Source organism: Myxine glutinosa, chromosome 14 (assembly GCF_964187855.1).
Source record: "Myxine glutinosa chromosome 14, kmMyxGlut1.1, whole genome shotgun sequence".
NCBI classification, from domain to species: domain Eukaryota; kingdom Metazoa; phylum Chordata; class Myxini; order Myxiniformes; family Myxinidae; genus Myxine; species Myxine glutinosa.
This window is the reverse complement of record NC_136274.1, coordinates 18,437,125-18,462,826: the sequence shown is the minus strand read 5'-3', so window position 1 is coordinate 18,462,826 and position 25,702 is coordinate 18,437,125. Positions and strand designations below refer to the sequence as shown.

General features: G+C 46.2%; 1 protein-coding gene across 10 annotated transcripts in view; it reads left to right on the top strand.

Annotated features, from left to right (window-relative positions):
• The window catches only part of LOC137439459 (multidrug and toxin extrusion protein 1-like), a 649,989-nt gene that overhangs the window by 474,248 nt on the left and 150,039 nt on the right, over nucleotides 1-25,702 (top strand). For 8 of the 10 annotated variants that reach the window (XR_013621306.1, XR_013621310.1, XR_013621311.1 and 5 more), the window contains exon 2: nucleotides 20,736-20,837. The exons of the other annotated variants lie outside the window; for them this stretch is intronic. Coding sequence is in view for 1 of the 8 variants with exons in the window: in XM_078767904.1 (XP_078624030.1) it covers nucleotides 20,736-20,837 (102 nt within the window). In the remaining 7 variants the exon portion in view is untranslated. The remainder of the gene's footprint in view (nucleotides 1-20,735; nucleotides 20,838-25,702) is intronic. 10 annotated transcript variants of the gene reach the window in all.

The following is a 25,702-nucleotide window of genomic DNA, read 5'->3' as shown; positions in this document are numbered from 1 at the left end:
TGTCCTTACTGTCTGCTGATTCCCTAACAATTATCCTAGCCCGCCCTCGGCTAGCTTCGGTGCCCCATGGAGGTAACCATCGCTGGCCCCCCATGTGCATGTCACTGCCATCCCCCTAAACTAATGCTCATGAGCCCAGATGTGAGGAATGGTAAAACTACCATTCCTCCACGCTGGGTACCATTCGCCAACACTATGGCTATCCGTCGACGACACTTGAGCCTCTCCGTGTGGAAATACATTTTCATCACTGCTCGGCTTCGAAAAGCCGAGCGATGCATGCGGGTGGTTGGTCTACTGTAGGTTGGGTCCGTCCGGCATTTTTGATTCAGGGGAGGAGGCTTGGTTGGGCCGAGGTTCCGGGCGCCATCTCTGCACGAGGCCTTGCGGTCCCATGCACAATGGCCCAACAGCCCACGGTCGGAGCACCGCAGCCGCCAGGGGGCGCGGCTCCGAACTCTCCGACCCCCCCTTGAACCGTGCCGATCGCCTTTCCCACCAAGTCGCGGCAACGATCCCCGCCGGTCCCCGCTGCACACAAAGCACACAGCTCACCGAGGGCTTGCGTCGGCTATACGTCACGCTAAACGCTCCCCTGGTCTGTGTCGATGCTCGAGCCGCGTTCTTACCACACGCGACCCCCTCCACACTCGCAAAACGCGGCGCTCCAGCGCCTCCCATACTCTCCCTGCATTCTGTTACAGCACTCTCCCGTGCATACTCTTCCCTTACACACTCAGGTGCACATCACCCAGGTGCACTCATACCCCTCACACACTCTGTTACACAATCGGCCATCGTACACCCTCGTGTACAATCTTTCGTTACGTACTCTAACGTCCACGGGTGTGCACTCTTCTGGTACACACCCAATCACACGCTCTGGTGTACACTCCTGCACACGCTCTACAACACGCTCTGGTGTGCATTCTCCCTCACTCTCCTCGGCCATCGCACACTGCTTCACACTCTTCTCCAACACACTCTTCCCACATACATTCCATCATACACTCGCCCTCTGGTGCACATTTCTCTCACACACGCGCGCCATTCGCTTGCGTACACCGCACAAAGGACCTTCCACGAGCGCCCGGGCTTCGTCTATGCCCCAAGCGCGCCAAAAACCTTTTCCCGCCATACACATTCCTGCTCACCTTAGGGACCTTCTTCTCCGGCAGCACCACCTGCAAACTTTCATTGGGGTTAGCAATCCCGGCATCATGATGCAAATGCAAACTTTGTTCAGGTTCCATTTCTACCTTCCGTGATTCATTTTCCGATTCTATCCCTGCCGTCTCTTCGGCCCCAATTTCAACTATTCCTTTTATTTCTTCTATTTCCTCGACGAACGCCGGCACGCATAAAATTCCTTTTTCCAATGCGACGGCCGTCAGCTTTTCCACACCCCGAGTCGCGATTTCTATTCCTTCGGTCCATGTAGCCGCACTCTGCACTACCCCGCTCTCCACGCGTTCCTTTCACCGCGTTACCTCGTTGCGTCCCTTTGCGACCTCCTCGCTCAGCTTGCGCCTTATGTCCTTCCCCGCTTCTTTTATTTCTTTCTTTGACGCCACCCACATCTTTAACAATTCCCGGGTGGATTTGTCCCCCAATTCTTTCAATTGACCATCCATTTTGCCTTCCAATTCATTTTTCACCTCTTCCAATTTATCACCCATTTTTTTTATGTCCCGGGTGGATTTGTTCCCCAATTCTTTAATTTGATTACTTTGAGCATCCATCTTTTCTTCTCAGATGTCCATTCTCCCATGTATTTTATTTATGTCATTCTTCAGCTCGCCCTTATTACACCTTGCTTCATCCCGCATTTCTTTCATTTCTGCCATTGATTTGTCCATTTTCGCAGTTAGTCGGATAAGGAGCAATTCCAGGCCAGATGTGGCCGGCACGGCGGGCTCGGCTGCCGCGGCCATGTGTGAGGCTCCGCCATTTTCTACCCCTGCTGCCTGCCCCTCGTCACTGTCTTATTCTCCCAATTCTTCCCATGGGTCCTGGGTCATTAATTCCTCCTTATCTACCTCCTCTTCTACCCCCACCGGCATTCGACCGCTTTGGCTAGCCACGGCACGAATTTAATTTGGCTTTTAATACTAAATTTCATCCACTCACAATATCAAGTGCGTGAAGCGCACTCTGGGTCCAATCCCACTCCTGACACCAATTGTTACGGTTCTCTACGCCGGCCTTCTTCCCCTTATCAAGGGGGGATTAATCCCCTTGTCTTTACTGGGCCTGGCGGAACCGAGACTTATTACCTCCCTCCCAGACACACGCGGCGTAGGGTTTCGGGACTACTTTTTGCTCATACCGAAGTCCCCGCGCTGCCCTGGGAGCGAGGAAACAAGCCTCGCACGAACCATGTATGATGTTAGTACGCCGAGCGGATTGCGTACACGTGGTCCGTGCAGTCTTACTCAGTGGAACCCGATTGGAGCGATCTTATTCGTGCCACGCTTAGTCAAATGAGGAAACCACAGGAACGATCTAATCAAGAAGAAAGGAAGAACCAATGGGTTTAATTATTCCCACACGTATATACAGTTCAAGGACGAAGGGACACAGAGCAATCCTTAAGCAGTCTTAACTTATCCCTGAGACAACGGGCCCAGCTCACACTCACACAGGGTATTGCAGATGGGCAGGTGTTCCCCAACGTGTCCAGAGATGGTCCCCGTCCGGCTCTCCACGGTCCCCGGCACGTCCCGCGAAGATGGAGGCAGGCGAAGGCAGGGACTCGTAGTGCGTCTCTCGTACCAGCAGATGATCGGGCGGAACGGCAGAGGCAGACTTTAGCGCGGCTGGCGGTTCCTCAGCCTTGTTCCTCGCGCGTCTCAAATGTGCCGTATTCGTTATAAGCGCGTCTGGCTGCGCCCGCGTATCTGTAGCGGCCAACTACTCTTCTTCTATACACTCCGAGCTGGTTAGCGCGCGTTCTCGTGCAAGTTCGTCAAGTTCATCAGCTTTCACCGCTTATTAAGTTCTTTCATACAAGTCCTTCGCTGTAGCCCTCTTATCTTTCTATCCCGCAGCAAGTCCTCTGGTGTAAGTCCTCTTGTCTCTCTCTCTCCTCTGCGAGTCCTCTCGAGGGCTTTTGCGTAGCGGTTCTTATAGCTGCGCCCCCCGAACCTTCAGTAACTCACCCGACTCTTCTCACCACGCCCTCTGACACCACGCCGCCGCCACCACCCTCGAGCTCTGATTGGCGGCTTGTGCTTATCCTCATTGCTTCTGCCGCTCCGCCTCGACTCCGCCCCAATCCTCCTCTGCCTGCCCTGTGTTAACTCGCCCAATATGAACCAATGTTAATGCAAAAGGGATTGAGGCTACGGACGTAGGATGATCGGTGGCAGTAGGGCCTATTTTCCTGGCTCCTACTCAACGCAGAATTAACAAAGGAGAGGAACTAAGCTCATAAATACTAAGACATAACTATACTATTGCGAGGCTGCATGTTGTTTGTGTGACTAACTATGGGGGACAAACTTTAACCTTTATTAAACTCACTTGACAGATTCAAAACCGCAACAATATATATATATATATATATATATATATATATATATATATATATATATATATATATATATATTATATTATATATATATGTATATATATTTATATATTTATATATATTTATATATTTATATATATATATATGTATATATATTGTTGCGGAGATGAGGACTGTATTTTTTTGATTGTGTGCTGTATTATTATTATTATTGTTTATTCTGCGCCCCCCCTACCTCCGGAGCTGTGTAAAGGTGAAAGGGCATCCCATAATTAGTCCACAAGCATACACGTCAGCCAAATAATAGAATACCCCTGTTTGATAGTTATCTCTTATTCTGTGTTTTAGGGTAAGGCTGTGTCTCCCATTAATTGAAGCACTCCATTGCACCAGTGAAAGAGAACAGATCCCCTTTCATTCCCATCCCCAAAATCTCCATTTCCAATTACATCCCCTCTCGTGATTGCCAACCCTCGATTGCCAATTACCTCCCCTCCAATAACCGCCATTGACCACGAGGCAGGGTCGGAGAAGAAAGGCGTGTCTCCACCTCGTCATAGAGGGGAAGAGGGGCGTGCCCGCCCGTCGTCATCAAGGGCGGAGCGAGAGGGTCGCGTGACCAACCAGGGCCGAGGTGAGCACACCGATGGGCGTGTCCTGAAGGCCGGCGGCTTGATCGCTGGAGGCGCTATAAAAGGCGCGCACGCAAGAAGCAAGAGAGTGAGTCGTCAGTTGGTCTTGAGTGAGTCGTGAGTTGGTCGTCAGTGGAGGGTCAGTGGTTGCGTTGGTTGCGGTAAGAAGTCGGTGGTGAGAAGTGGTGGCGTCGAGTGGTCAGTGGTTGCGTTGGTTGCATTGAGTTGTCGGTGGTGAGGAGACACCAGGGCCAAGAGAGAGAAGGTTCAAGGTTAATTACCAGCAGTTGCGCCAGAGACGGCAGACGCGCCCTGAGGTGAGCCAGGGAAGCAGCTTTGGCTCCACAAGCAGCGTTGACTCCACCAGGCAGCTTCAACCCGTTACCCTGCGGGGACCAGATAGCGGTGGCATCGGGGGCCGTCGAGGTCCAGCCGACGTCCCGTGCGGGATCAAGCCCGAACCATCTGCCCCAGCTGAACCTTCCCATTCCTCCTTCCAGCATTCATTCCTTTCCTCCACCCTTCTTGTGTACGTGAGTTTGTTCTGTGTGTCTTGTCCCTGGGTTAATTAAGTCTGTATAAGCTAGTATTTGCACTGTGTCACCTGCGTCTTATGTGTTGTAAATAAACTTGATTGCTCCTTTTTGCTTGTGTGTGTATAATAAATCTGTTCTTCCTCCGTACTCTGTCTTCTTCTCTTTTTCCTTCTCTTTCGGTCACTTTAGAGGTTTCCCGATTGAATATCTGTGGTGCGATCTGGTCAACGTCGGGTGGAATCGGGCCAATTGGGGATCCTGTAACGGTCGCGGTTGGACCATCCGCTCGGCCCATCATAACATCTAAACCGCGATCCGTAACAATATATATATATATATATATATATATATATATATATATATATATAATCGGGAGATTAAATCAGACGCGGACGTAGCTTCAGGACGGTCGATCTTTAATTCTCGACAAGCTTTCGACCAACAAAGGTCTTCTTCTTAGTCTACAGGAACAACAGGCATGTATATCAGACAAGTATGCATAGTGATATGTGTGTCGGATATGTGATATGTGTGGAAGATGCATATAAAAAGAAGAGCCACGCTAAAGCTGACTCACCGTCCCCAAGTTCAGCGGAAGTGAAGCGCAGCTTACAGTTATCGTTCACGTTACAGTTTGTGCACGTGCATATACAGTATACACACACACATATATATATATATATATATATATATATATATATATATATATATATATATCTATATATATATATATATATATATATATATATATATATATATATATATATATATATATATATATATACATAAACACACAAGCATATCTACACATGCCATTTATATTCATATAATATATTTATATATTTATTTTTGTATTTATATAAATGACATATAAAGGTAGAATGAATGAAAGAGTGAATGAATGGGTTACGGTTAATGATTTGATTGGGTTGATGTTGAAACATTCTTTAATCATCAAAATTTATGCCATGAGGGATTTCTGTCTGAAGTTTATGTATCCAAGAGGACTCACGTGTCAGAATCATGGTGTGTGATCGATTTGTAATTGATTCAATGCCAGAGATTTGAATGTCCTTTATAGAGTGATCCGGTTGATTAAAGTGTATCGTGTAAGGTAGAGATTTGCCCTGACTGGTGTGGAAGTTATTGATTTCTGACCGGGTGTTATTAAATCGTGTGTAGAGTGTATTCTCAGTTTTTCCAACATATTGTTTGGTGCACTTTTGGCAAGTGATTAGGTATATGACCCATGTAGATTTGCAGTTGATATAGGAGGTGATGGGGAATTTTTGTCCAGTGCTAGAACTACAAAATTTGTTTCCTTCTGGTAAATGCTTGTGAATAATACATTTGTTTGCTGTGCATTTATGGAAGCCAGGGATCCTAGTTTCTTTGTTGTGGGGCTGTGGGTGCTTTGCTTTTACCAAAAGGTCCCTGAGTGTCCGACCACGTCGAAATGATGTTCGTGGAGGTTGAGGAAATGTGGTGCCAAGTGTTTCTGATTGATGGAGGAGAGGAAGGGCCTTATTCAGAATACTTGGCAATTGGGATGAGGTAGGAGAGTAGGTGGTTACCAGTGGGACACGTTTAGTTGCAGGTTTGGGTTTGTAAGTCAGAAGGTCTGCTCCCGGTATGCGTTTTGCTCGGTTTATTGCTCCTTTCACAGAGTGAGGGTCATAGTTTCTTGGAATTAAGTGTGTTTCTAATTGGCAGAGAGAAGTTTCTTCTGCCATTTTTGTTGAGGAAATGCGTCTTACTCTGATTGCTTGACTGTATGGTATGCTTGCAATTGTATGTTTAGAATGAGATGAAGAAGGGAGAAGGTAAGAGTGAGTGTCTGTTGGTTTGGTGTATAGTTCTGTTTCGAGTCTGTTATTTTGAAGTGTGAGTGATGTGTCTAGAAAGTGAACTTCGGACTGTGAGCTGTCGAATGTAAACTTGATGGTCGGATGAATCAAATTTAATTCATTTTGGAATTGTGTGAGACTCTGGTGGGATTTTGACCAGATGAACTGGATGTCATCAATATAACGTAACCAGGATTTTTCCAAGATGCCGTGATGAGGTTCTGCATAGATCTTGGCCTCTATCGTTCCCATGAAGATGTTGGCGTACGATGGTGCAACAGGGGTACCTATAGCGGTACCTTGAGTATGAATGTAATATCGTCCGTTGAATTGGAAATTATTCAGTTTGAGTGTCAGTTCTAATAGGTGCATTAGGTCTTGAGTCGGTGGTATTGAGACTTGTCGTGTATCTAGTGCTTTGCGGCGTGCATACAGGCATGTGTTTATGTATGCTTGTGTGTTTATGTATGTATGCATGTATATATATATATATATATATCGTATATGCACGTGCACAAACTGTAACGTGAACGATAACTGTAAGCTGCGCTTCACTTCCGCTGAACTTGGGGACGGTGAGTCAGCTTTAGCGTGGCTCTTCTTTTTATATGCATCTTCTACACATATCACCCATCCTACACACATTTCACTATACATACTTGTCTGATATACACACCTGTTGTTTCTGTAGACTAAGAAGAAGACAGTTGTTGGTCGAAAGCTTGTCGAGAATTAAAGATCGACCGTCCTGAAGCTACGTCCACGTCTGATTTAATCTCCCGATTATTTATTTAATGCAAATGAGATGCCCTGCTCGTACTGTGGCATTTCTACTATTTCTCACAGTTATATATACACAGTCACGTGAAAAAGTAAGTACACCACATGTAAAGTTTTGACTTTTTCAACATATTTCAACATACAAACAAAAACAACAGGCATTTTAAGGCCATTTTCCCTGCAAGAACGGGGGTTAGCCTTGCGGTCCCCATGACAATCTCTCCATTTTGCCCTATTTTCTGCATCTCCCCTTGTTAACCCCCTTGCCCGCATTTCTTCTTCGACCATCTTGAGCCAAGCCTTTCTCGGTCTTCCCCGTCCTCTACTTCCTTCTACATTCATTTCCATAACTGTTCTCAACCAGTCACTTTCATCCTTCCTCAACACATGACCAAACCATCTCAACCTGTTTCTCTTCACAGCATCCATCACCGGCTCTATTCCCATCATCTTTCACAATTCATCATTTGTCTTCCTCTCTCTCAACGATTCTCCACACATCCACCGAACCATTCGCATTTCCACCCTTTCCAGCCTTCGTTGCTGCTCTACGTTCATTACCCATGTCTCGCTCCCATAAATCATAACACTTCTCACACATGCAGCATACACCTTCCCCTTCAGCTTCAACGACACTCCCCTCCTCGTCAGCACGCCACTCAGTTCCCTAAACTTCTTCCATGCACATCTCACTCGAGCAACCGTTGCCGAGTCTGATCCATCTTCTCCATTCAGCATGTCTTCTAGGTAACAAAATGTTTTCACACCTTCCAGCTTCATGCCGTCTCCAATATCCAACTCAACATTTCCTCCATCTGCAGCTCCCTCTGTGCACACCTTACACTTGAATGTAGCTGCCACACTGGTTAATGACCCTCTCAAGCCACGACATTTTTGATGAACCCACTCAGCGCACATTGTACATTGAATGGAATTCACTCCGACACCCTTCCTGCACACAGCACACGGCCACTTCCCAGTTCTTTCCACCTCACCACGTGCTTTACCACTTGCCATCACCTTCGTTTTTCCGATATTCACCTTCAGACCTTTTGTCTCCATTCCTTCCACTTGTTCATCTTCTCCTTCAGTCCATCCATACTTTCCGCAATCAACACCAGATCATCTGCATACAACAACTCCCACGGTAAACCCTCCTTTACGTTCTGAGCCAGCACCTCCATCACAGCTACAAATAGTAGTGGACTTAGTACCGACCCCTGATGAACTCGCACCTTCACCTCAAACTTACCACTGTTCCCGTCCTTTGGCCTTAGAGCTGTGCGCGCTCTTTTGTACATTGCCATCACTACTCTGATCAACCATTCCTCCACTCCTAACTTCCTCAATGCCCATGTCAATACTTCACGTGGAACCCTATCGAATGCTTTCTCCAGATCAACAAACCCAAGAAACAACTTCTTCCCCTTCGCCACATACTTCTCCTGTAACTGCCTCACAATAAAACGCTCATCTGTCGTTCCTCTTCCTGGCATAAATCCAAACTGCATTTCGTCAATCTTCACTTTCTTTCTTATCCTCCTCTCCAACACCCTTTCCAATACCTTCATTCCATGCTCCAATAACTTTATCGCTTGATACGAGCCACAGTCCAGAGGGTCACCTTTCCCCTTGTATAGAGGGACGAGGGTACTCAGTTCCCAATTCACTGGAATGCGCCCATCTTTCACCACCAGATTGCAGATCTCTGTCATTCTTTTCACACCCCAATTTCCCGCTGCCTTCAACATATCTCCCACAACTTCCTTCGGCCCTCCCGCTTTTCTACTCTTCATTGCTTTTATCGCTTCCTCAACCTCCTTCTCGGTTATCTTCTCTGCCGGTCCTAAAACTGGGTTACTCTCTGTGTTGCCATCCCATTCATTCTCTGCATTCAACACCATTTACATATATCTCTTCTATCTTCCTTTAATTCCATCTGGGTCCACAACCATTTGTCCCACTTCATCCTTCAAGCAACTCACCCCCATCACATCACACCTCTCTTTCGCTATCTGCTTTGCAATCCTGAATACCGCGCTCTGACCCTCTTCCAAATCCAAACGTTCTCCAAACATTTTCCTGCATGCCTCCTGTTCCTTTGCCACCTCTTTCTTTGCAGCCTTCTTGGCTGCCTTATAACTTTCATGCTCTGCCTTTTCTGCCCCCATACCCTTCGCCTTCTGCCACTCCTTGAACTTCTTCCTCTTCTCGTCAATCTTTTTTCCAACTTCATCATCCCACCACCATGTTTCCGAGTGCCTCGTTGGTCCTTTTGTCCATCCACATACCTCACCAACGGCTCCCAACAGACTATCTTTCATTGACATCCAACCACTTTCAAGCTCATCCACATCATCCTCTACCATATTCAGCCTCTCTTTTAATGCCTCCCTCACTGTCACCTCTTTCAACCTCCACACCTTCATTCTCGGTTGGTACTTCACCCAGCGAGCTCTCCTCGCACCTTTCACCCTTATGTCGCAGACAACCAGGTGGTGCTGTGAAACAGCCTCCTCCCCCGGGATCATCTTTGTTTCCCGGAGGTGCCCCCTATCTCGCCTACGCACCAGCAGGTAGTCAAATGTTGTCTTCGACCCACCTGATGTGTATGTAACAAGCTTATTCTCCTCTTTCTGGAACTGCGTATTAAAAATCAACAAATCAGCTCCATCAGCAAACTCCAAAATCCTTTCACCTTCTCCATTTCTCACACCATATCCATAACCCCCATGAACTCCCTCAAAACCGGCCATACTCCTTCCCACATATCCATTTAGGTCTCCTCCTACCACAACAACTTCCTCATCTTTCACGTTTTCCATCAGCTTCTCCATAGCACTCCAGAACTTGTCCTTCTCTTCATCTCTCCGACCTACCTGCGGAGCATATCCCGAGATGATGTTCACCAAGAGCTTTCCAATCATCATTTTCACCATCATCAACCTTTCACTGACTCTAGTCACACTCACCACACTGTCTACAAACTCCTCAGAAAACAGGACACCAACACCATTCACACCTTCTGGGCACCCTTGCCACACAAACTTGTATTTCTGTCCCTGCTTACCCTTCACCTTTCTCACACCACTTCCCTTCCATCTCATCTCCTGCACACAACATATGTCCAATCTTCTTCTGACCAATACTTCCACCACTTCTCCTGATCTCCCTGTCATTGTCCCTACATTCCATGTCCCAAACCTCAGAAACCGATCTCCACGTCGGGCATCAGACATTTCGTCGTCATAAATGGAATGATTTCCACCCTTGCTTCGATTGGGTTCCCCACCTTGAGTTTTGACGAGAGGGAGTGGGGTCCCTCACGGGGTACTTCGGGCTGTACCCTGCCCATAAGTAGTTGTAATTGTCATGGTTCTCTTTTTGAGGCAATGTTTTTATGGCCGGATGCCCTTCCTGACGCCAACCCTTTTAGTCGCCTCTTACGACACGCAGGGAAACGGTGTACCTATTCTAAACCGGGGTACACACTGGGGATATTTCCGGGGATGTTTCAACATACATCTATTTGATATTCATTTCAACAATATTGATAGATAAAGGTGATATAATATAACAAATATCATGAAACATTTACATTTTGTAGTCCATTGTATAATTTAAATAAACATAAATGCAAATTTCGCATGTGGAAAAAGTAAGTACACCCTTGGCTCTAATAGGTGGTATTGCCCCCTTTGGCAGAAATAACCTCAAGTAGGCGTTTCTTATAACTGTCTACCAGTCTCTGACATCGACTGGGAGAAATTTTTGCCCACTCCATGCAGAATTCTTTCAGCTGTGCGATGTTTGAGGGGTTTCTTGCATGCACAGCTCGTTTCAAATCCCCCCACAACATCTCGATGGGATTTAGATCCGGGCTTTGACTTGGCCATTCCAGAACCCTCCATTTCTTTCTTTTCAGCCATTCCTTGGTGGATTTACTGGTATGTTTAGGGTCAGTGTCATGTTTCAAGGTCCACCTTCGGTTGAGCTTCAACTCTCCGACAGATGGCCTCACATTATCCTCAAGCACCCTCTTGTACAATGAAGAATTCATCGTGGATTCTATGATGGTGAGCTGCCCAGGCCCTGATGCAGCCAAGCTGCCCCAAACCATAATATTTCCACCATGCTTTACAGTTGGTATCAGGTTCTTGTGGACAAATGCTGTCTTTGGTTTTCGCCAAACATGTCTTCTGGTACTGTGGCCAAATAGCTCTACTTTTGACTCATCTGTCCAGAGCACATTGTTCCAGAAGTGCTGATCTTTGCCTAGGTGGTCATTGGCAAACTTTGGTCTTGCCCTGATGGTCTTTCTGGACAGCAAAGGTTTCCTCCTGGCACACCTCCCATGTAGATCAAATTTGTTCAGCCTCTTTCTAATGGTAGACTCGTGTTCTTTGACATCAACAGTGGCAAGAGCTATCTGTCGGTCCCGTGATGACATTCTGGGGTTCTCAGAGACTTCTTTCAGCATCTTGCGGTCTGCACTCGAGCTGAACTTCCTGGGGCGGCCTGGCCTGAACAAGTTGGCAGTTGTTTGGAATCTGCTCCACTTGTAGATGATCTTCCGGCCAGTCGAATGATTGATTTCAAATTGTTTTGAGATCTTTTTAAATCCCATCCCAGACTCGTAGGCATCTATAACCTTCTTTCTGAAGGCCTCAGAGAGCTCTTTTGATCTAGGCATGGTGACGCCGCACACTTCAACAACAAAGAGCAAGCCAAACGAAATGTCTGAGGTTTAAATAAGACAGGTTCCTCCAAGATCCTCTCTAACGATGTTCTCATCATTTGCACCTGAGCTGGTGCACCTGATTGTAATTTTAGGTATTTGAAGTAATAATAATAATAATAATAATACATTTATTTTATATAGCGCTTTTCAAGAAGCCCAAACGCGCTTTGACAGAGTACAAAAAACAAGTGCAAAAAGACAAAAATCAATAGGTCAATAATCAAAGCAAAAGGAAGGAGAAGGAGAGGAGATAGTCAGGGGTTAAATGCTGTGGGTTAAATGTTGAATGCAGTGTTGAACAGGTGGGTCTTGAGTGATGTTTTGAATGTGGTGAGTGAGGAGGAGTCTTTGATGGTGTGAGGTAGTGAGTTCCAGAGGGTGGGAGCAGCGATGGAGAAGGTCCTGTCCCCCCAGGATCTGAATTTGGTCCGGATGGGGGGGGGGGGGGTCAGGAGGTTGGTACCAGCAAAGCGGAGGTTGCGGGTGGGAGTGTGTCTGGAGAGGAGGTCAGTCAGGTAGGATGGGATAGTCAGGTATTCTTCTTATTCCTGATCGGCATCACACTTAACTCAGAAATGTGAGCCACATTCACTCAAAAACGTGAGCTGCTCTCCTTGCTCTCCTGCCTCCCCCCTCCCCTCCCCTTCCCCCCTCTTTCCCCTCCCCTTCCCCCCCCCTCCACCCCTCCCCATCCCCTTCTGCCCTCTGCCCCCTTCCCCTCCTCCCCCCATTGCCCCTCCCCTTCCCCCCTTTCCCTCCTCTTCCCCCTTCCCCCTCACCCTCCCCTCCCCCCTCCCTTCCCCTCCTCTTCCCCCCTCCCCTCCTCTTCCCCCCCTCATCCCTCCCCCTCCCCTTCCTCCTCCCCTCCCCTTTCCCCGCTCACCTTGCCTGCCCCCTCCCCTCTCCTCCCCCTCCTCCTCCACCTCCTCCCCTCCCCCGCCCAGCAATGCCGGGTACTTCTGCTGGTATATATATATCTATATGTATATCCTGGGTCTAGGAGGAGTATCCGGCATTGTCTGGGAGGGGGGGGGGGGAGGCAGTAGAGGGAGGGGTGAGGAAGGGAGCAGTGGGTGGAGTGGGTGGAGTGGAAGGGGGAGCAGAGAGGGAAGGAAAAGATTTGCTATATATACATATTTTGGGGAGCGGTGGTAGCTTTGACAGGCCCCTCCGTTTGGGGGAGGGGAGGAAGGGAAGGAGGAAATTTTTTCCTGTGCAAAGAGTGCTTCATAACCTCAGTGTTGCCCAGGTAAAAAACGAAATTGTAATGTCCTCTGCCACCATCACCAGGTGGTGCAACATGGAACACATTTACATAGATCACTTACACCCCTCACCCAGCCCACCGGACCCACGGATGAGTCAATGTTACCAAGTAGCGGACTGGGTCTTAAAATCGGCCCGGGCATCCTTCACCTAGGTCGGCCCATTATTCATTAATATGTTGCTTATCTGAGAAAATAGACAAAATGCTTGAAAAAAAAACTAAATAAAATCCACTAAAATTAAATTTATTTTCAATAACACAAGCACATGTCGTGTCTGAGAGAGGGTGCCTGCGCAGTTCGCTGCTTCTGGCAGCCACACCATCAATGATGTCCTCAGTGTCAAGTTTGGCCAGGATCCCTTTTTCCACAGACATCAACATGAACGCCTCAAGATATTCTCGTGTCATTGTACTTCGCAGATGGCTTTTGATTATCTTCAAAGCAGAAAAAGACCGTTCACATGCCACTTGAGACACAGGCAGCGTTAGCAGCAGCTTGTAGGCAAGCCCAATGCTCTTGTAGGCATCAGTGAAGAGGTTCAACTTGAGGAGCACCTTGTAGCAGCAGAGAGGACAGGCTTTACATGACTTACATGTACTTGGCAGAGTCTTCCTGTCCTGTTCAGACTCACTGTCCTCCTGCACTGTATAAGCATCTGCTACTGATTGTTTCAGTGTTGACCATTGTTCTCCAGGGCTTCGCAGTTCTTTTCGTAGTTGTTCCGCAGTGACACCATCATCAAATCTCAGCAAATGTTTATGCAGCTCTTCCATAGCTCCCGATGGCACTTGATCAAAGTTCCTTGGGTGAAGAAGTGAGAGATCAGCATACAATGTTGATGTTGCTGATCTTTCAAACCGCTGCTCAATGCTGCTCACAATAGTGTCCACTATTCGGTTGTCCACTTCAATGCGATACTTCTTTACTGGGTCAGAAGCTGATGTAGCCTCATCTATGGACATTTCGCCATCAATGCGTTTGTGCCGTCTTTGCCGTTTTATAGGAAGGGACTCTTCCATAACAAGATTTACATCCATTTCATCCAGCTGGTCATTAGCCCATTGAACAAACATTGCAGCTGCATCATGACAAGCTTGGAAGGCATCCTGCAACATCTGCATATTCTCTATCAATTCATCCACCATCTGGTGCACAGTCAGCAGATCCAGTTGCACAGTTTGTAGATACTTGGAGAGCGCTGTAGTGTGGGAGAATACTTGCAGATTTACTTGTGCAGTCAGAATTGTTTCAAACTTCAGGAGACTGTCAATGTATCCCTTCACCTTGGCCTTAACAGCTGCTTGGATCTGGTCAGCAACTAGTATGGCATTAAGAGTGGTGATAACTTCCATGAAAAGAGCTCCAGTTTGGTTGTAGAATGAACCAAAAACCTTCTTCAAGGCGGCATCCTTTGACCACTATCTCGTTTCTTCGATAGTTCCCATTCGTTTCACAGTAGTGGAGTGTCGACTGCAGATGTTCATTCGCTGATAAGATTCCCGAAAGAATACTGCAATGTCATTCAGTAGTGAGAACAGTGATGCGCTAGTCACCACAACACTTGTAGCTTCGGTCACAACGAGATTTAACACATGTGCGTGGCACCAAACATGGATCTGCATTGGAGCTTCCTTTGATAGCAGAGTACTGAAGCCTTTGTAGCGCCCCTGCATGTTTGCTGCACCATCAGTTGAGTTTCCAACACAGTTCTTGAGGTCAAGATTCAGCCCTAAGAAGACTTCAGAAACAAGTTGCACAAAAGCTTCACCAGTAGGTTCCTCACATTTCACCACACTCACTATTCTTTCTTGGATAGTGCCAGTGCTATCAACATATCTAAGAACAACAGAGCACTGGTCTTGTGTTGAGATGTCTTGAGTGGTATCAATTTCCACAGCAAACATGTCTGTTACTTCTTCAGAAATCCACTGATGTATCTTATCCCGGATAACTGTGATAACAGAATTCACTGCAGTTCAGTCCGAACATTCCGCTGGGTAAAAAATGGGCCGCTGGGCTGGATAAAAAAACTGCTGAAAAAAACATTGTCACGTAAAACTTCTGCCTCCATCCCCGGGGATTCCCAGATAAATATCAAAAGGTTGCCCCTGACGCCTCATTATAATTACTAGCAATGGTACCCGCCTTTCGGGCTTGGCTTCAATTGGGAGGCCCAAATGAAAAGGCAAATATCAGAAATTGAAGGCTTTATTTATTCTAAACGATTTGTATAAACATCCGTTAAATAATATCACACGCAAATCATCAAAATCTAAACAGTATTTGTAGAATTTCAATAAAAGCCACATCACTGTGCTGGTGTGCATCTGTGTCACGTCCTTGTTCACCAGATCTGTATTCCTCGCACTGCCTCCGAGACTGGTGTGCAGCTGTGCCACGTCCTTGTTCACCAGATCTGTATTCCTCGGACTGCCTCCGAGACTGGTCTGCAGCTGTGTCACGTCCTTGTTCACCAGATCTGTATTCCTCGGACTGCCTCCGAGACTGGTGTGCAGCTGTGCGACGTCCTTGTTCACCAGATCTGTATTCCTCGGACTGCCTCCGAGACTGGTGTGCAGCTGTGTCACGTCCTTGTTCACCAGATCTGTATTCCTTGGACTGCCTCCGAGACTGGTGTGCAGCTGTGTCACGTCCTTGTTCACCAGATCTGTATTCCTCGGACTGCCTCTGAGACTGGTGTGCAGCTGTGTCACGTCCTTGTTCAGCAGATCTGTATTCCTCGGACTGCCTCCGAGACTGGTGTGCAGCTGTGTTACGTCCTTGTTCACCAGATCTGTATTCCTTGGACTGCCTCCGAGACTGGTGTGCAGCTGTGTCACGTCCTTGTTCACCAGATCTGTATTCCTCGGACTGCCTCCGAGACTGGTGTGCAGCTGTGTCACGTCCTTGTTCACCAGATCTGTATTCCTCGGACTGCCTCCGAGACTGGTGTGCAGCTGTGTCACGTCCTTGTTCACTAGATCTGTAATTCTTGGACTGCCTCCGAGACTGGTGTGCAGCTGTGTCACGTCCTTGTTCACTAAATCTGTATTCCTCGGACTGCTTCCGAGACTGGTGTGCAGCTGTGTCACGTTCTTTTTCCTGCTTCCGATAGTCATCGACTCCTCTTCTCGCCCAGCCTTCTTTCTTGCAACAGCTTCCTTGGACGTTTTCGTTAATGAGGCTTTCCGTTTGGTTTGGGAGGCATTTTACCGGTTTATCTGAAACGGTACCCGCCCAGTAACACGTACCAGAGAAAACAAATCGTTTGCGCAATGGGCTCTCCAATATTCTGTTTCACGGTTTGAATTACGTAACGTAACGTTTGTGATGATGTTTTCATTGTGACGATGTTTGTGTTCACAGTGGTGTTTGATGTGACGGTGTGAACGTAATTTCGTAATGTTTTTCGTTTTTATTTTCGTAATCGTTTAATGAACGTTTAATGTTTCATGAGCGTAAGAATAATTTTTAATGATCATTAAATGAATGAATGAATGTTATGAATAATGCCATGGCGTCGCGTTGGCAGCAGTGATAATATAAAAATGTTTGCCAAGAATTTCAAAGAGAGAAAAGGAACTTTTATCAGCAATGTCGTCTATCCTGAAGTTCTAAGCTGAAGAAGAGGTACAAAATCATTCCATTTTTTTTCCTGAAGAAAAGCGTACAGTTGATATCACGAATCACGATTTGAAACACGACGGAATAATATTTACCGATATGAACAGTGATGTGGTTTTTTAAAATTGAAATTCCACAAATACTGTTTCGATTTTGATGATTTGTGTGTGATATGATTTAACGGATGTTTATATGAATCGTTTAAAATAAATAAAGCCTTCAATTTCTGATATTTTGCCTTTTCATTTGGGCCTCCCAATTGAAGCCCCGCCCGAAAGGCAGGTACCGTTGCTAGTAATTATAATGAGGCGTCAGGGGCGATCTTTTGACCTTTTGATATTTAGCGGGGAATCCCCGGAGATGGAGGCAGAAGTTTTCCGTTACAAATTTTTTTTCCAGCATTTTTTAAATCCAGCCCAGCGGCCCATTTTTTACCCAGCGGTCCCAGCCTACCGGGCATTGCCCAAATGCCCGTATGGCCGGTACGCCCATGATGTTACCCCCCAGACAAAGTTGTATTTGTATTTGTACCCCGAGTAAAGTATATGTGTTTATAGCTGGAGTACCCGGCGTTGCTCAAGTGAAAAATAAACATTAACATATTTGAAATGAGGGCAAATATAATGGAAAAGCAATTACATCCAAATCAGAATCCATCAACAAATGTCAAATAATCATTTTACCTTTTCGTTGAATATACACTGAACAGCAAAAGAAACGTCAGTCAGAATCAATATTTTGGAGTCTTTATTTTCAAGTCACGATCAACACGAATTGAGATTTAGGATCAACATGAAACATCACAGGTATGGTCACCACAGTTCAAACAATAATGTGAAATGTTCTGAATAAAAAAAACACAAGACCAGGTGAGAACAAGGGACGTCAAAATCAGTATCTTGTGTGACCTCCGTGAGCGTTGATGACAGCCATACATCGTCTGTACATGGAGTGGATTAATCGGTTGATGAAGGCATTTGTCACTTGGGCCCACACTCTGAGAAACGCCTGACTGAGTTGAGCTGCAGTTGTCGGCCTTGGTTGAACGTCATTCAGTCTTCTTTGAACCTCGTCCCACAAGTGCTCTATCGGGTTAAAATTGGGGCTGAGCGCAGGCCAGTGCATGGTTTGGATGCCATTCTGTTGCAGGAAGTCCCTTGTCACTCTGGCAGTGTGGGCACGGATGTTGTCCTGCTGGAAGACATGATTTCCATGACGTCCAAAATGTGGCACAACGTGAGGTCTGAGGACTTGATCGATGTAGCGAGCAGCTGTGACACCATTGCCTCTTCCTGGACCAATATTCTGGAACACCACAGGACCGACTTGGTGATTGAGAGCAATAGCACCCCATACCATGATGTTTGGACCACCCCACGAGTCTCTTTCCATCACACAGTCATCTGAGTAGCGTTCCCCACGTCGACGCCAAACTCTCACTCTGCCATCTGCCGTGGAAACACAGTATCGGCTTTTGCCTGAGAAAAGAACGGTTCTCCACTGCTGGTAACGCCAATTTTGATGCTGAGTGGCCCACTGTAGTCGGTCACGGCAGTGTCGAGCTGTAAGAATGGGGCCACGATACGGCCTGTGACAACGGACATCCCCGTTCTTCAAACGTCGACGGACTGTATCACCACTAATGTGTCTCTGGTGGGTTCCAACTGTTTGTCTTGCAGTTTGTGGCCCTGGTAAAGCGATCTTGGATGTGATGACGCACAATCTGTCGATCCTGTCGTGGTGTTGTTACCCTCGGTCTGCCACTGCGTGGGCGGTCATCGGTGCTGTTGGTGGCCTGGTATCGTTCCTGTAACCTGTAGATGGTTCTCACGTTGGCATGGAAAGCATTGGCAACCATTCGTGCAGTCAGTCCAGCATGCAATTTTCCAATAGCCTGGTCTCTCTGAATCCTCGTAAGTCTGGGCTAATAATCTGGGCTAGTCTAATAATTAAAATTATTTAATAATAATTCCTAATAAATAATTATAAATATAAATATAATTTTTTATTATATAAATAAAAATAAAAATAATAAAATTTCTTTATTAAAATTTATTTCTATTCAGAAAAAATTAATTTTAAAATACTTCAATATTTAAAAATAATAATTAAATAATTAAATGTAATTTAATTTAAAATTTAAAAAAACATCTCCCACCAGCCACGCACATCACTTCTAAATGTATCTTCCACGCAGTGTTACACATAAAACCACTTCCACCCAGCTTTGCAAATAACAGTTCTAAAAGCATCCTCCACACAGGTAAAAGCTGTACATTGCGTAAACCATCCCCCACCAGGGCCACCATGCCATTCGACATTTGCGATGTTTTACCTCCGCCACCAAAGATGGATGGATGGAGGTTATGTTTTCACCCCTGTCTGTCTGTCTGTCGGTTTGTTTGTGAACAAAATATCTCAAAAAGTTGTGGACGAATTCGGAGGAAATTTGTCAGTGTTGGCATATGTGACAAAGACGAAATGATTAGATTTTGGTGAAGATTGGGATTCGGATCCAGCTACTAGAATTTTTTAAGTGATTCTTCACCATTGAGAGACAGGGCCAAAATCTATACATAGGAGGATATCTCAAAAAGTTGTGGACGGATTTGGACGAAACTTGGTATACCGTTTGTGCTTGCGGCAAGGAAGAATCGATTCGATTTTAGTGAAGATCTGAATATGGATTCGGATATGATAATTATTTTTTTTTAAAGTGATTCTTCACCATTGAGAGATAGGGCCAAAAACGATACAGAGCAGGATATCTCAAAACTTTATGGAATGATTTGGTCGAAACTTGGTGGACTGCTTGTGTGTGTGACATGGAAGAATCTATTCAATTTTGGTGAAGATCCAGATCCGGATCCGGCGAGCAGATTTTTAAAAGTGATTATTTACCATTGAGTGATATGGCCAACCAGGTGGAGGTTTGCTCTCTATTGAGTGCCATTCAATTTCCTGATGTACTCGCAGTTTGCTTCGATATTCGTGGTCCTGTGCTCCTTGTATTCGCGGTTTTTGCGAGCGTATTCGCGGTTTTTCACGGGATTTTTAATTTTCCCTCAATAAATCAAGTCCTTCTGGGAACGTATCCCACCTTTTTCCATTGAAACAATGACCCCACATTTGCGGTATTTTCCAGGAACATATCCCCCGTGAATGTCGGGGCCGACTGTACAATAAAATAGAAAATACAATAAAATGGCAATAAAAGGTGAAAGGGCTCTTAATTATATTCTTGTAAGTATTTTAAAGTGTCTGTGTGTTTGTTTGTGCATTTTTCTGCCAAACCAGAGCACCTCAAAGCCCCAAATTTAGGTGTAGGTAATTGAGAATCTGGCTGGCCAAGGTTTTAAGCTGCCACACATTGGTCTCGATGTCTGTTTTGTCGACACCAAAAGCCGCTATAAAGTGTATATTGGGATGTGGTGTCAGGCAATGCTGCTGCCGACCAACAGGCAAAAAGTAACCACTATGATGCCAAAAACGCAACAGCTTTTCAATGGACAACACGCCCCGTAACCACCACCGGAAAAGGTCTGCATCCAGCCAGGCAGTGCCTGGTATCCCCCTCCCACCCACCTACTTGCCCCCGGTTAGCCCCTGCAAGTTCAATATACTCGTATATATCAACAAGTGAAGCCCCCATTTTCATTTTTCTCACTTTTACACCAAACATAGCATTTCTAGTGTGGATTTTTGAAAATGCAATGTCGCCGATTTATAATGCTTGACTTATTTTCTCAGAATGTTTTATTTTTTCCTCCCATAGGTTTTGTTCAACATGCTGCAGTTTACTTTGGGAATGATCAGCATCGCATTTAGTGGACATCTGGGTATAGACCAGCTAAATGGCGTCAGCCTAGCCATGGTGGTAAGTTGTAAATTTTTGCTGGGATCTGCTTTTATCCAAAAGGTATTGAACTGAAGGGTAAAGGGCAATATGGAACTTTTTTTTTTCTTTTTTTTTTGTATACAAGATCGAGGCACGTGAAAGAGCTAACAATCACACAAAAAGTCAAACCGACACAAACCGACACATAAAACACAGAATAAGGGGAGCGGTAGACAAGATGGGGAGAGAGGGGGAAGGACACAAACACAACATTTGAGAGCAGGGACATCGAGAGAACTGTGGGAGGGAGAGGGCTTGGGGGGAGGTGGGAGAGGTATAAAACACAAGGACACTGCAAGGACTTCCAGGAAAGAAGTTGGAATTTCGAAAAAGTGTATCTGGGGTGAATTAGCGGGGGTAGAAAAGATCAAGGTTTTGGATGGGGGAAGATAAGAGATGGTGGTGAACAGCTGTTTTAAAGACCTGGAGGGAGGAGTGGGATTGAAGGGAGTGGGGGAGTTTGTTCCAGAGGCGGGAAAAAAGGGGAATGAAAGAGTGAAGGTGAGTAGAGAGTCTAGATTTTGGCAGTTTAGCCATTAGAGGGTTGCTGGCAGATCTTGTGCGACCTGTAGGAATATTTGGGTGACAGAGCACAGAGAGAGCTGGGGGAGCAAGGCCGAGAGGAGTCGGTAGAAGACAGAAAGACCACCAACCTGCCTGCTGTGAGTGAGTGAAAGGCCCTCGGAGTTAACTTCATCGCAGGAGATTCCAATGATTCTGAAAGCGTTGGCTTCAACAGCGTGAAGCCGAGCTAGGTGTGAGGCAGGAGCACCGGCCCAGAGGGGGGAACAGTATTCCATTGACCTGCGGATGAAAGCCTTGTATGTGGTGAGGAGCTCAAAAAAGCTCAGGTGTGCCAAGGAAGCACTTTGCACGATGGAGGATGCCCAGTCGGCGACTGGCTTTGGAGGCCAGCTTGGCAATGTGGTTTTCCCAAGAAAGATCATGGCAGATAGTGAGACCCAAAAGCTTGAGCGACAGAACTTCTTGGAGAGGATTGTTGAGAAAGTAGATGGGAGGATTTTCCAGTCGGTCTTTTTGGAGAGACATATAAAGAGTGTGAGATTTGTCAGGATTGAAAGACATGTTCCACTTGTTTGACCAGTCTGTGATTTTGTCCAGGTCTGCAGAGAGTGAGGAGGCTGCAGGCTGCCGATCTGAGGGATGAGGAATGGAACAGCAGAGAGTGGAGTCATCAGCAAAGAGATAGAGAGAATTTTCCAGAGAGTCGAAGAGATCATTGATGAAGACCAGAAAAAGCACAGGGCCCAGAACACTACCTTGTGGAACTCCAGCCAGAACAGGCAAGGGCAATGAGAGAAATCCATTCAGGGCCACACGTTGACTTCGACCAGAGAGGAAGTGCGCAAGCCAAGCGTGGAGGTTTCCCTGGATACCATAGGAGGAGAGTTTGGTGAGCAGAGCTGGGTGCCAGACCGTATCGAAGGCACTTGATATGTCGAGGGAGACAGCTCTGATTTCCTGTTTGGCATTGAGGACCTCAATCCATTGTTGAGACAGCAGAAGCAACATGTCCAGAGTAGAATGACCTGGTCTGAATCCATCTTGATGATCGGAGATCAAGCCATTGGAGAAGAGGAAGGATTTGATATCCGAAGCAATGATGGATTCCATGACTTTGCTGATAATTGGGAGCAGGCTGATTTGTCTGTAGTTGCAAGGATCTGTTTTTGCACATTTTTTGTGTAAAGCAGTAATGTTTGCTGATTTCCAAGATGCTGGCAGATGACCTTGAGGAAAAGAGAGGGTGAAAAGAACAGAGCGAGGGTGAGATAGAGCCGCAGAGCAGGATTTTAGGACCCTTGGGCTGATGGCGTCTGGTCCAGTTGCAGAATCAGAGTCGAGCTTTGACAAAAACTTCTCCACCTTGTCAGGAGAGAAGGAAACAGAGTCCAGGAGCAGTTGGGTTCGACTGGGTAAGGTGGGAACAGAGAGAGATGGGTTTGGGACACAAGATTTTGAGGCAAACACAGAGTTGAGGCATTCGGCTTTGTCATGTGTGGTGTCAACTGTGTAGCCATTTGAGGTGAGGGAGGGGATTGTAGGGGGAACAAATACCAGAAACGGATTTGACCAGACACCACCAGGATTTGGAGGAAGGAGACAGGTTTGAGAGTTCATTCTTGAGTGTGGAGAGATGGTGCTTTCTGGCAATCCCGAGGGTAGACACACACTTGTTCCGAACTTGGTGGAAGGAACTGAGATAACCTTCAGTTGGATTTGCCTTTCAAGAGGCAAAGGCAAGTTGTTTCAGGGCAACTGCCTCACCACAAGATTCGGTGTACCATGGACGGGAGTAAGGGGTAAGACAACTGAAGACGAGATGGGATAAATCTGTGCATGAGAGAGAGCAGTTTGCTTTGGAAGAATTCCCAGGAAGAATTGATGTCAGAGGCAGTAGAGATGGGAGACCAGTCCAGATGATTGATGGCTGCTTGCAACCCGTGCCAGTCGGCCTGAGTGAAATGCCAGACTTGTCGTCGCTGAGGAGGCTCTCTGAAAATGGCCAGAGAGATGTCCACTTTAACAAGCACATGATCAGAAGAACCGATTGGAGCAGAAGAAGAGCAGCAGACCATTTGCAGGGAAGTTTGTCATAACCAAGTCTCGAAGCGAAGATACTCCATTGACTGAGATCCGGGTCGGGAAATTGACAGATTGTGTCAGTCCCAATGAGTCACAGAAGTCCTTTGATGAGATGCCATGGCTGGTGAGAGAGGAACCCACACCCAGCCAGCTGGCATGATGACAGTTGAAGTCGCCACATATGAGGAAGAGAGAGTTGGTATGAGTTGATACAAGTTGGTCCATGTTGTCAGACAGCGACATGTAAATGGAGTCATCACTGTTTGGAGGACGGTACAGAACACATATGAACAAAAGGTGGGAGCGGAGAGGAAGCCATAGCCAGAGGTACTCCTGGGGGTGGGGTGGAGAGAGGGCAGTGCAAGGAGAGTGAGGAAGAGAGTTTTTGATAAAGATAGCAACCCCACCACCAGGACGAGGCTCAGGTGTATCATACCGGAGGAGGGAGTAACCAGGAAGAGATATTAAGGAATCAGACATCTTGAAGGAGGAAAGTTTATGTTAAGCAGATCAAGTCTGGATTGTCAGAAGCAACCTGAATGGAGAGATCAATCAGATTTGAGCGAAGGCCTCGGATGTTTGAGGTCCATATCGTTAATGAGGAGAGAGGGGGAAGTAGTGTATATATGTTGCTTCTGGGACACTCTCATTTTCCCATTGACTTACATGTTAATTTTCCTCTTAACCTCATTGCCCATTAACACCTCTATTTCTCCCACCCTCATCTTTATGAACCTTTTGTCTATAGTACCTATCTTTAATGTTGTTCATTAGACCACTCAAACACAACAAATATTTTTTTCCCCTTATCTATATTATAATAGCCGTAGATGATTCTGTCTGTCTGTCTGTCTGTTGGGCGTCTGTCCGGGGTGTGGCTTACTCGGTTTGCAGAGTAGCTCCACCCATAGCTCCACCCATTCTGGGAGAGGCTTCATATTATTATAAACAAATATCCACCATTTTATTAACTCGCATAGCTTTGAGGCCTGTTTTGTAGGCCCGTGGTGTCTTGCTCTCTCTCCCAGTTTTATTTCAAATCAAATTCGATATATCATTTCATTTTTCACAGTCGCTAACATAGTTTTAGACTCGGTTGAAAAAAAACGGGAAGAAAATCCGATGAAAGTTGCCGTTTATAGAACGAAATTATTTCTCAAACGCCTGTAAACTAAAGCCCATTCATTGAGAGTCACCCTCACGATTTTATCTCGAATTCACCATCTGATTTAATTTTTATCGATGGTTTTAGACTCGGTGTCAGAAATAATTGAGAACATTCACGCACACACAGGAAAATGCAGAAATATATATATAAAAATCGCGCCATGATGATACACGAAAATACACCGCCTAAAATAACAGTTGGGGAAAATGTCGACATATATTAAAAATTCGCTTTTTCTTTTCCGTTAAGATATATTACTTTTACGTTTTATGAGAGTCGGCACAAAAACGACATATATATTTTCGTTATTTCTTATTTCATTCAACATTATTATCCGGAAGTAAAATATGTTTCAGGAAATTACCGAGAGATATTTCTTCGTTTTTTTTTTAATTAGTTATGTGCGCATACACTTTAAATAGGTTTATTTGAAATCTTTAATTTTCACAATGTAATTTACTTGCCATTCGTCATTTGATAATTACGAGACTTCCGCTTGAGGATCGTGACAATTCATGTGCTGCGTGGAAACTTCCATTTCCAAAATGAATGCGACGGTCGATGAAGAACGCAGACTTGAACAGGATGCAGCAAGAAAACGAATGAGACGGGCGAACGAGTCCGTCGACGAACGTCAATGCAAACTTGAACAGGATGTAGCAAGAACCGCACAGAGACCGCACGAGACGGCAAGACCGCACAGAATGCTGCTGCAACAACGGTGACGAGGATTGGAGAGGAGCGAGGGGTTGGAGAGCGAGGAGCGAGGGGTTGGAGAGTGAGGAGCGAGGGGTTGGAGAGTGAGGAGCGAGGGGTTGGAGAGTGAGGAGCGAGGGGTTGGAGAGAGGAGCGAGGGGTTGGAGAGCGAGGGGTTGGAGAGCGAGGAGCGAGGGGTTGGAGAGCGAGGAGTGAGGGGTTGGAGAGCGAGGGGTTGGAGAGCGAGGAGATAGGGGTTGGAGAGCGAGGAGCGAGGGGTTGGAGAGCGAGGGGCGAGGGGTTGGAGAGCGAGGAGCGAGGGGTTGGAGAGCGAGGATCGAGGGGTTGGAGCGCGAGGGGTTGGAGAGCGAGG